Here is a 12186-nt window from a genome sequence, read left to right on the forward strand (position 1 = left end):
TCGCTCCACCTTCAGCTCCTTCGGATTCTCACCAGGCCTGTGCACACTTCCTTCTTCCCCCGTCAAAAATTTGCAATCTGCCACCACCGATCCCCAGTCCGTTGATTCCTTGTTAACATCTGAAGTCGAGAACGGTTTCATGATTGGCCCACTTGACTCTCCCCCATTCCCTGCATACCGCATCAATCCCATCGGTATAGCGGTCCGTAAGTATTCCGGTAAAAAAACGCCTTATAATCGACTTGTCAGCCCCCCATAACTCCCGCTTGCCAGGTCTCAATAGCCTTATTCCCAGTTCAGACTTCTCCCTCCACTATGCCACAATGGACCATGCCATTTCTCTCATCAAAATCGCAGGTCCGGGCGCCTGGCTCGCTAAGGCCGACATCTCCAGTGCCTTTAAAGTTATGCCTCTTGACCCAGACTTCTGGCACCTCTTCGGAGTTCATTGGTGGAACAAGTTCTTCTTCGCAGTCCGCCTTACTTTCAGATGCAGGAGTAGCCCATAAATGTTCGATACCTTAGCCGAAGCCCTCTGCTGGATCCTCTTGAATAACTACAGGCTTCCTTTTCTCGTCCACCTTCTCAACGATTTCCTTACCATAAACTTTCCTCACGCCCCACCTGCAAGAGCCTCTTCCACACTTACTTCCGTTTTCGGGAAACTAGGGGTACCTCTCGCCACAGACAAAAAAAAACGGTCCCTCTCATATAATCCAATTCCTTGGGATCACCCTCAATTCCATCAATTTCTCCGCCTCCCTGCCTCGCGACAAGATCGACAGGATCCAGACGTATATCTCTACCTATTCTTCCGCCAAATCTTGCACAAAGAGGGAACTTCTCTCTCTGCTCGGCCACCTCAATTACGCCATGCGTATCATTCCTCAAGGACGGTTGTTCATCTCCTACCTTCTCGACCTCGCCTCTTCCGTGTCCTCTCCTTACCGTGGTGGGTATGCCTTTCAGCCAACTGCAAATCCGAGCTCAGGCTTTGGCAGCTTTTCTTGGCCAACTCGAATGGCATATCTCTCTTCTGCGATGACCTCCTCTCCGACGCTGAGGATATCCAGCTTTTCACAGACACAGCCCCCTCAGTTGGTTTTGGAGGCTATTACAAAGGCCAATGGTTTGCGGCCCTTCAGCCTCCTAAATTCTCTTCAATCCCTCTCCCCGACCAGTCATCGGCCTTGTTCGAAATATTTCCAATTGTCGTTGCAGCTTCTCTTTGGGGCCACAATCGGAAATAAAAATCCGTCCTTATCCATTCGGACAACTATGCAGTAGTCCATATAATCAACAAAGGAAGGTCTTCATCCCGATCTATCATGAAATTTCTCCACCGCCTTAAATGGATTTCTCTCACACATCAATTCATCCTCGTAGCTGCTCACATTCCAGGTCACCTTAATGAGATAGCTGACTCTCTCTCTCGCTTTCAATTTCAGAAATTCAGGAACTTGGTACCAGATGCAAGACCGAACCCATGCACAGTACCTCCCTATTCGGAACTCATGTTCCTCTGAATCATCCTTTCCATCACTACGTCCAGCTGGCCCAGCAAACTATCCTCTCAGGGATTGCCCCTCGAACTCTCAACTCTTACTGGACTGCCTGGAAGGGCTTCCAATCCTTCCACCTCTCCACAAACATAAAATTCCCTTCTTTCGATATTCTCACTGTATCATTCTTCGTTTGCTATTGTAGAAACTCACTCAAGGTACGAGCGTCCACCACCAAAGTATACCTCAGTGGCATCCACTTCTTCCATAAACTCCTTTTCGGCACGACCTGTCCCTCCCTTATCCACCCTCAAATTAGTCTCCTGCTTAAAGGCTTTCAGTGATCTGAAAAACCACTTCCAAACCAGTGCGCACCACTTGCCTCAGACATCCTGGAATCCTGCATCTACTGTACGTTCTTGGGTCGGGTTACCACTCACCCTGGGTCGACCGCACTCTCGAATCTTTATTCTTGTTAACCTTCTTCGGCTTCCTGAGATGCTCCGAACTTACCGCTGCTTCCGCATCCTTCGATCCTTCTTCTCAACCCTGCTTATCTGACATCTCTATCTTATCTTCCGATGCACTGACCTTCTATCTCAAGAAAAGCAAAACCGACCAACTCAGGTCCGGCACCCTCATTTATTATTTCAAACTCCGTTCCTACATCAGCCCATACGAGCCTCTATCTCATTACGAGCATCTTCGCACCTCTGCTGGAGCTTTGCCTACTGATCCTCTGTTCGTAAACGAGAATGCCCTTATCGTGACCCGCGAAAGGTTTCTCTCTCACCTCCACGACATCCTTCTAACCACCTGATACCCTCCTGAACGATTCTCCTTTAGATCAGGAGCTACTTCCTCTGCCACTCGCCAAGGCATCCCCGAGTATCTCATCAAACAACTCGGCCGCTGGTCCTCCGAGGCCTATCATGCATACACTAAAACTAACCCCAGTATCCTCAAGCAGGCACTTTCTCTCCTCGGCTGAATTAGTTTAATAATCATATGGTTTTTGTTTTTGTTTTTTCTGCACTGGTGACTGGGGGTCCAGCTTGGTTCTTTTGGGGGGTCCTATCCTCCCCATCCAACGGCCGGGAGGTCGGCCCTCAGCTAAACGGGTTACGCCAAATCTCCACATCTCAATAAATGATTCTAATTTCTCCCAAGCTTTCGGCTGACGTCATTCCTCGTGAACTAGTGTATATCATACATGTAGGAAAAATGCTAGGCAGGTAGAACTCACCAAGATTTCTATGGCAACAGTTTCCTGTTTCCTCCAAAGGTATTGGGACAGCAAATTCAAAATTGCTAGTTTTACATTCAATTTGTGTTTGTAAACATAAGGTTAATATGAAATATAAGTACAATATGTTTTATTGTGAGGAAATTCCATACACACAATTGGTCCTATTAGAACACAAACCTACTCTGTACTCAACCCAGTGGTTTCTTGTGACCATGTGTACTGGGGCACCTTCATGAAGTCAGTGTCAGATAGTGGCTGCAGATCCCTCTGAGACAAGACCTGCATGAAGTCTGGGACCCATGAGCTCCCCCAGCTCTGTATGTGATCACTGAGCTTCTCTGCAAGCCTCTGCTGCAGCTGCTTGCAGTTCTTGCTGTTTCCTGGGGTGGGAGACTTCAGGATCTACTGGATTTCAGTCTTGTTCAGTCCAAGAGTCTTCTGCTCTGATCTGCCTGTGTGCTCTGGGTCACTGTGATCCTGCATGAAGGAGCTCAACTATAGAAATACTGAAGGGTTTTCTTCTCCATCAGCAGACCTGATGTTTGTGTCCCTGTCAGAATCCATTCCTTCATCATCAGTCAAGAAGAGAACCAGTTCCAGGCCCAGGCCAGGACACTGCCTCCACCACTCTTACTGATGAGGTGCTGCTCTCTAGAGCACCTGCACTTCCTTTCCTTCATCACACCTTCATCTTCAACTTTCTCCACACCTTCATCTTCCTCCTCACCTTCAACTTTAGATAAAACTTTATTACTTTCATTTCTTTTGTCTTGGTCTCATCTCTCCATAAAACATTTATACTAAACTCTCCTTTATTTTACCCATTAATGTCATCTTACTCTCCAGACAGGAATGAAAAGAATGGAAAAAAATGAAAAAAGGAATTAAAAAATAAGAAAAAATATTTGAGCTGTTTAAATGAAGCATTTAGTGTCTACTGAGCTGTAGAAGGTGTTTTACCTTTTATCATTACACTAGTGTCGTCATCAAATGTGATAGCAGTGTCAGTACAGTAGGTGCCCAGTTTTAAAAAGAGTCAGTAAAATTATGTCAGAAGTTCTGCCACCACTTGCTTATCAGTATCAATGTCTTGAATTCCAGCTAAAGGCTACCGAGCTGTGAAAGATCTTCGCTTGGTGGTCGTGCCCTTGGAATCCCTCTATGTGATCTGCTGGGTTGTGTGTCTGATGTATAATTACTGTGAGTATCTCAGTCCTGAGTTCTAGCAGTTATCCTTTATACAGTAGTAATGGAGGACAGAGACAGAGCAGGAGAAAACTGAAGGGTGTTTTAACATCTGTGGTAGAAATACAAGCAGCTGTTGATACATTCTAGGAAAGGATTTCATTGACACAGTTATGCAAGATGATAAAATATGTGAGATTTGTAAAGAAGTTGAGTATTTACAATTTCACTCAACTGATACCCTTACTGGAAGCTTTTCCAGTAACTGAAGATCAGGAATAAAGAAAAGAAATGTGATTTTTTACACTTAATGCCCCAGGGGTTAGCTTCAGTGTAAGACATGAACCAGGCCTTTGTTGTGTTGAGGGGAGAATATTCCAAGTGGAAATTGGCTCTGGGTGCCTGGATCACTAAAGGGTTTTAAACACCCTCACCCTACAGGTACAGTACCTCTTCACAGAAGGTCCTTCCTTAATTGAACTGATCACAGTAAATCTGGAACATCTCAGAGTCTGACAGCCAGTGACACAGGCAGGTTTCTGCTGTAGTTTGACACCAAAATGACAGCAGAAATGAGATCAACTGGAAGATATATACAGTAAATATACCAGACAGCAGCCGGTCTGGTGAGAGATAATGCCCTCTGCAGGAAGTTTGTCACTGTTTCTTGTTGTCAGTGTTGCACTTCAGGAATGAAACATCGTGTCCATTCAGGCACAACACTTTTATTTAGGTTTCTGTCAAATTTACAGAGGCTATTAATTAGCCCTGCTGTGTTTTACCCCAGTGAGACATTTGCTGTTATATTATACTTTGAAACAGAGGCTCGTGTGTTTTGGTGAAAATACTGCAGTCAATTCACACAAAAATAATAATGTTACCAGAAACGCATCACATCAGTTAAACTGAAAAATGTCTTTTAGCATTGTGTGATACATCAGCAGTGCTTGGGAACTTATTTACATCACCATTCACAGCTCTGACCTGTTCCTGGGAATACTGGTGTGACGTTGTGTGAAAAGAGAATTGGGTGTGTCTCATACAGAAAGACATACTCGTCTTGTAACAAAGGAAGTGTCACAGCTGAAGGAGAAGCTTGATTTATCAGCCTCTGTTAATCTCAACACAACCTCAGGCTGGATAATGCTCTTGTCCAAACTGGGGGGTGTTGTTCTCTATATGTGCTGCTGTATATGTACAGTACAGGAACTGTACTGCTCAGCTCTGTTGACTGTTGACTCATCACAATTGTGGGAATGAGGTATACTGTATGTACAGCAATGTATCTATGTATCTCATTATAATGACCGTTGTTTAACTCTGTGACACCAATGTTTTTCCTTACGGACTTGAATCATTTTTCTTAGGTAACCTTGAGATTACAACATCTTTAGTATTTCTCTTTTTGATTATTTTAAACTGATGGGAATGTGTAGTTTGTTTAAACTTGTTTTTGTTCCTCTCCAGATAAGGATAATGAAACTGAGTAAGTAAAAGCCAAATATCTCTCACTTTGAATATGTATGTGCAGGAAAGAGAATTAGTTTTCTAGCTGTTATAAACAGAAAGCAGAATGTAAAAGTGTCAGGAAAGCATTTCAACTGTGTTTAAACTTTAGCAAACATGCCATTCTGTAGCAACAACATTAGTTTACATACTATATTTTAAAAAAAGTCTTAAAAATTAAATTTGGTATATCTAATAAATACGTATGAAAAACTTAAAATAACACTTATGTTTTACAGGATACAGGAAAAATTACAGACATTATTGCGAAAACAGGAGGTATGTTTCTCAGTTTTTCTAACCCGTTCATAATAGGACACATACCAACAGACAAACACCACCCGAGTCCAGAAAGCTGAGAGGCATTTATACCGATGAGTGTTATAAGTTTGCACTTTATAAAACTGGATCCTGTTTGTCCAGGGCTGATGCCTGTGAAAGTTCTGCATCAGGGAAATCGAAAGTCAGTGTGCAGTGAAATTTCCAAAGACTGTTTCAGTCGTCCTCTGTATCTCAGTTAGGACACCTGGGCTGACAGTTTCAATGAGGGACTTGATCCAGCCTGAACAGAATGACATTTTTATATGGTAGGCTTGTGGCTGCATTAAAGAACAAAAGGAATAACTCAGTTTAGCTTTGTCTCGTGATGTGAGAGAGGAAAGAGCTGCATGAGGAGTCTACAATGTTGAGCTTGGAAGAAGAATCTCAACACAAGGAAAAGAGAACAAAATCACAATAAAAGCAGGAAAAGACTTTCGGAATGAGGGGCAGCAGACTGTAGGAGAGTTTATGGACAGGAGGACAAGAAAAGTGAGTTACAGGACTGTTTCACTCTCCTATTGATGAAGCTGTCGTCACTATTGTCACAGCACACAGGCAGGACATAATAATAATAATAATAATAATAATAATAATAATAGATGAATAAATGAATAATAAGCTGTTGGCTGGTGTTGTTCCTGATGCCCCTGTGTGATTGTCCAGGACACAGGTCCCCCTGAGGAACTGGAGCTCAAGCCTTCACTGGGCTCTGATGGGGACACACAGGAGGTTTTTAACACCAGACTCTTCTCTTGCTAAAGGCTCTTGAGTTGTTGCTGCTCCAGATGTCCAGGCTGTGAATCACACACACCTTTAATTAGCAGTTATTAGCGTCTCCTTTACTTTGTATCTGGACCTGAGGGTTCTTTCATAAATCACCTCTGTTTATTATATTCCAAAACTACCACTTTGAGTAAAAACCTGTTATAAGTGTTCATACTACTCTAGTGAAATAACCACTGTTAACAATATCTGATAAAACCTCATAACAACATACAGTATCAAGGCCCTGTCTTGTTGTGTTTGACACAGGGCTGCAGTGTGTGGCTCTCTTATCCCCTGTGGGTTTGTAGATGCTGATCCATTGACAGTCCCTCACAGACAGACTGCAGTCCAGTGAAAGTGTCTCTTTCCGTTACAGAGAGACTCCAACGCCCCTGAAGAAGAGAGAAGCCCAGAAGCAGCTCAGCTCAATAAGGAGTCTGACTGATGGCAGGACCCAGACCTGAAGAGAGCAGGAACACTCACTCCCACTCAATCTCAATCCCACTCAGTCCAACTCCCACCCACTGACACCCACTCCCACCCACTCAACTCCCAGCAACTCCCACTCAAGTCACACCCACTCCCACTGTCACCCACTCGCACCCACCTTCCCCCACTGACTTACACTCACACCCACTGTCACCCACTGTCACACCCACCAACACTCGCCGACTCCCACTGTCACTCAGTGTCTCTCAGTGTCACCAGCACCCACAGACACTCACTGTGAGGTTGTGTGTCTTGTTTGGTGGTGAGAAGTGTAACTTGTTTTGATATGTAAAGTCCTGTGTGAGTCCGTTTCCACTCATGTTAATTGTTTACTGTTTGGTGCATCTGTGTATGAGAATGGACTGAAACTGGACCTGTTTTTTTACTACTGTTAGTGCCTCTCTGAACTGTACACAGAGTCTACTGGCACCGAGTCCTCCACATGCAACAAGAAGCAGGACTCTAGAGAATTCCTGCTACAGAACCAGGCAGGTCTGCAGGATCACTCTGTGGACATATTTCTGCAGAACGCTATTGAGGTGAACATCTCAACAGCACGAGGGAAAAAACAAAGAATTTAAGAAACCAGGCTGCAAGCGTGGGAAAGGGACAGAGTCCATGTGAGGAGTAATAATCTCGACCTTCTGCCATTGATAACCCTCAGTAATGTCCAGTCACTTAGGATCAAGGCTGATGAGCTACAAGCAAGTGTCAGCTGTCTCTATGGCTGCAGGACTGCTGGCCTGCTGGCCTCTACAGAGACTTGTCTCACAGGCTCAGATTTGGACCCAGACCTGACCGTTGATGGGTTTGGCGCCCTGCTCGTGCTGGACTGAGACAGAACTGTCTGGGAGTGTATCAGCATCGTCACAGTGCGAGAGAGGCTCTGTCTGCCTGATATTGACTTGCTCTCAGTATCAGGGAGACCTTTTCATCTGCCCAGAGAATTCCCCCAGATGTCCATAACCGTTGTGTACATTCCCCAAAGCAAATGATACAAAGACAGTAAACAGCCCTTGTAATGTGACTCTCTCTGTTAAATCTCTGTCCCCCACACACCTAATTTGATCCTGGGTGATTTTAACCACTGCAACCCGAGAAAGTCTTTGAATAATTTCTCCCAGCTTGTAACAGTAGAACCCGGGTTCAATCAGAGAGGCGTACGAGGCTGCTGTGGATCCTTCTCTGGGCTCGTCTGAGCTCAGCACTGCTCCTCACACCCACCTGCAGGACAGCACTGCAGAGGGAGGAAGCTCAGTGCTGCCAGTCAGGGTCTGTTCTTCTTGCACCGGCTGGTCTGGCCTGTTACACCTGCGACCAGTCAGCCAGACTCACAGCTGTGTTCTGCAGTTATACATCTTTCTGCAAGGAAACGGTGATTCTTACAAAACCCATTCCAGTTTATTCAGATAGTGAGCCTTGGGTAAACAAATCACAGAAGAGCCAACCTGCCACAAGTACACTGCTTCACCACAGGGCAGCGAGCCTGTGAAGAGGGAAGTCAGGTCTGACGTTAGAGAAGATTCAAGCACCAGGAAAAACTCGAAGGCGCACCAAGTTCTAGAAATGTCCATGGAGCAGAATGAAAACTAGGGTGAGGCTGCAGGACAAGTAATCTCTCCAAAAGCACAGTGAACACTGATGGTTTTAACACTTACAGAAAGCTGGCTGATGAACTACATGGTTTTTACCCTGTTTGACCAGCACGACCATCACCAAGGTTGAATTTGATACTCAATGTGTTTCAAACCTTTTGAAGAAAACTGAAGTCAAGAAAGGTCTGTCCTGACCTGCCCCTGCTAAGTGAATTTGAGCTCCTTCCACCTGGGCTCTGACTTTAACTGCTCAGAGCAAATTGATCTTTTATTCCCACACTTATGAACTTGCTAAATGTGGACAATTGATTGTGTATTTTAAATTTATATTTTTTGTTTCTCATCATACATGTACAGTATGTCTCTTACATGTATTATTTCTTTCAGCAAAATTTTTATTAAAAGTCAGTGTCATAAATCTGATTTCTTGACTGGTCCTTCTCTTCATCCTCAATCTCCCCTCTCCTTCTCCCTCCTTCTCTCTCCTTGTCTTCGTCTGGTCTGTCCTTCATGTCCTTGTTGACATGCCTCTGTTGTCTTTGTCCTTTCAGCATCACTGCTATTTGTTAAAGATGTTTTTGAAATACATTCCCAGCTGTGTTGATGGAGCTCTTTCCTTGATGAAACAGCTTGTAAAGATCTTCAGCTCAGTGATCTACAGATCACTCATGTGACCAGACTGAAGCACCTGGAGATCTTCAGTTAGTTTATATAGATATACTGCTCATATAGTGTGTATAAATGTCACTGTAGTCTGACACTGTTAGTTTAATACCTGTTATACAGAATATTTAATGAACTGAGTCGGGTGCGCGCTGTATTTACAAGTTGAAGAGTGGTGACTCACCGAGACATGTGGCCGAAAGGACGGTGAATAAACACCACAGGAATCAGGTCTGCGGCTCCACTCAGGGGCTGTGAGGTTTCACACACTTGAGCTCGACGCTGTTATGAAGGACCTCAGCGTCAGGCAGCTGAAGGGTTTCAGAAAAGACCTGGAAACAGCAGGAGTTTGAACTTTCGAGGGAAAACGCTCTTCTTTTGGCACAATGTCAGCGAATGTCGGAGCTGCTGAAGTTCCACCTCATAAATTCCCTATTCTGACTATAAAATGATATATATATATAAATATGATCAACAAGCGTTAGCACAGTCGTCATACAATACCTACATCGTTATCTAACTTTCAGTTTTAAGCAGCCAAATCACCCTGCAGCTCAGCAGTGTGAACCTGGCCAGTACCTGGATGGGAGACTCCTGGGAAAGCTGAGGCTGCTGCTGGAAGAGGTGTTAGTGGGGCCAGTAGGGGGCGCTCACCCTGCGGTCTGTGTGGGTCCTGATGCCCCAGTATAGTGATGGGAACACTTAACTGTAAACAAGTGCTGTCCTTCGGTTGAGATGTAAAACCGAGGTCCTGACTCTCTGTGGTCATTAACAATCCCAGGGTGTCTCTCAAGAAGAGTAGGGGTGTTACTGGCCAAATTCCCCCCTGGCCTTTACCAATCATGGCCTCCTAATAACCCCCATCTCTGAACTGGCTTCATAACTCTGTTTCCTCCCCACTGAGAGCTGATGTGTGTGGGAGTACTGGAGCATCATCCAGGTGGGGCTGCACACTGGTGGGGGTGGAGGGGATCCCCATGACCTGTAAAGCGCTCTGAGGAGAGTGTCCAGAAAAGCGCTATACAAGTGTAAGGAGGTATTATTATTAATCACAGTTACGACTGAATAAGTGCAGGTTGTGCAGGAGACGTTGCCCCACAGAGATGTTCCAACATGATCTGCAGGCAGAGTGAACAAGTACAGTACAAACTATGTGTCGTTGAGAGCGAGAGCACTATTTCTGCTGGATTAAAGAGCTGTTTTCACAAGCCTGCTGGTTTACAGTGTAACAGGGTTTCACCTCACTGGACGTTTTCTTGCCTCGTTTTGAATCGCTGAACATGGCTCTGCGCCCACCAGGATATTTAATCTGTTTTGAGATGTGAATTGGAGGTTTTACAAGTTACTGTGCACATTTTACTTTCACTGTGGTTTGAAATGCCCTCATCAGTACTGATTCTTTCTAACCCTGAATTGTGAAAATAATGTTGCAGTTCCCTTTTTACCAAAAACAGTTCTAGACTGTTAGATCTGTCTATATTACACCTTATGAACTCCTTTAGTCCTGGACGTTCAAATCTCCTTGCAGTAAGTCAATGACTCCTAGACATAACCTATACAGCCCTGAGCCTGAGGGCTGATCTAATAGGCACAGGGAATCTGTCTATCATGGCATCAAAAACTGTATTAAATTCTCCTCCGAGAATGATTTCAATATCCTGAAACTTATTTTTAATCTTGGTGATCTCTTCCTCAACTTTAAGAAACAGAGCGCTATTATTTTGTAATTAAAGACATATTTCCCTGAAAGAAATATTTTCCCCCAAGAGCTCCTGTCACAACAATCAATCTCCCTCCATTATGATTTTACTGCCAATAAATGTACCTTTCAAAGTACCTCTTGCAGCCCCAGCAGGAGGATTACTCTCAGACATCACTGCCCCATTGATCTTCCAGAAGTTCAAGTCAAAAGAAAATGTTCTAAAAAATAAGAATCTGGACTAAATCCCTTGCACAACAAAACAACCATAAAAAAATAAGAAATAAGATGTAAAAGAGCTAACAGGCACTTATATCTCTTACAGAAATCTTATGTTGGGGATTGTAAACACCACAAGAACAGTCCCTCCTTTATTCCTGTTTCACTTCAGTTTCACTTCACCATCGGTGAACCTCGACTCCGCAGTTTCCTCACCACCACCTCCCCTGAGCTCAGCTCCTCTGGTCCGCAGGCGCTCCGGCTCCAGAAACTCACAGGTCTTGGCTCCTTTCCAAAGCGGATCATGAGTAGATGTGCTGGTGACTGAATGATCGCTGTTCCCTCGGTCCCAACCTGAGGACAAGATTCACATCAGCCTTGAATCTGTCCTTGTGTTCAGGAACGACAGCTCCTCAGATACCGGTCACTGTGTGTTTCATCTTCTCCTCATCCTCCTGTGCAGCCTCAGGACCCAGCTCTGACGGTAACTTTCCACCTTATTTATCTTCTGCTCCAGTTAATTTAGTGTTTGTTCTTGGTCAATGTTTCCACTGTGTTCACATCAGATTGGAAGTCCTTTACCTCATTAAGTGTGGATGTTTCTAATGTGTCGATGCCGATGCAATTCTTTCTAACCCTGTCCTCCAGATGATCTGCTCTCTCGAGAATTTTCCTGGAGAGGAGAAGCACAGTGTTATTCTGCAGCTCAAGCAGGGACGGTTCCTCTTTCATGGTCTTGATCTGAGGCTTTGCAGGAGTATCGGGGTCGGAGCTGATATTTGGTAGCTGCTCCAGCTGTGGGTGGCTTGAGCTCAGTTTGCTGTTGAGGGAGTGTGAGCTCAGGATCAGACTCAGACTCTGACTCATGAAGTATGAGGATCAGAGGTGATATCAGTAGCTGCTCCAGCTGTGGGTCACTTGAGCTCAGTTGACGGTCAATGGAGTATAAGCCCTGACTCACAGCTCCACAGCTCGTACCTGCTACAAAGTGCT

The 12186-nt window shown here is 44.7% G+C and overlaps 1 protein-coding gene across 1 annotated transcript in view; it reads left to right on the top strand.

The window, feature by feature from the left end:
• Positions 1-9015, top strand: part of LOC102693128 (uncharacterized) — a 42336-nt gene extending 33321 nt beyond the window's left edge. Inside the window, exons 16-19 of the mRNA XM_069181747.1 lie at positions 3853-3951; positions 5404-5422; positions 5682-5721; positions 6905-9015. Coding sequence (XP_069037848.1) covers positions 3853-3951; positions 5404-5422; positions 5682-5721; positions 6905-6973 — 227 coding nt within the window. The 3' untranslated portion in view covers positions 6974-9015. The remainder of the gene's footprint in view (positions 1-3852; positions 3952-5403; positions 5423-5681; positions 5722-6904) is intronic.
• Positions 9016-12186: the final 3171 nt, after the last annotated feature.

This window comes from Lepisosteus oculatus, chromosome 21 (genome assembly GCF_040954835.1).
Source record: "Lepisosteus oculatus isolate fLepOcu1 chromosome 21, fLepOcu1.hap2, whole genome shotgun sequence".
NCBI lineage: Eukaryota > Metazoa > Chordata > Actinopteri > Semionotiformes > Lepisosteidae > Lepisosteus > Lepisosteus oculatus.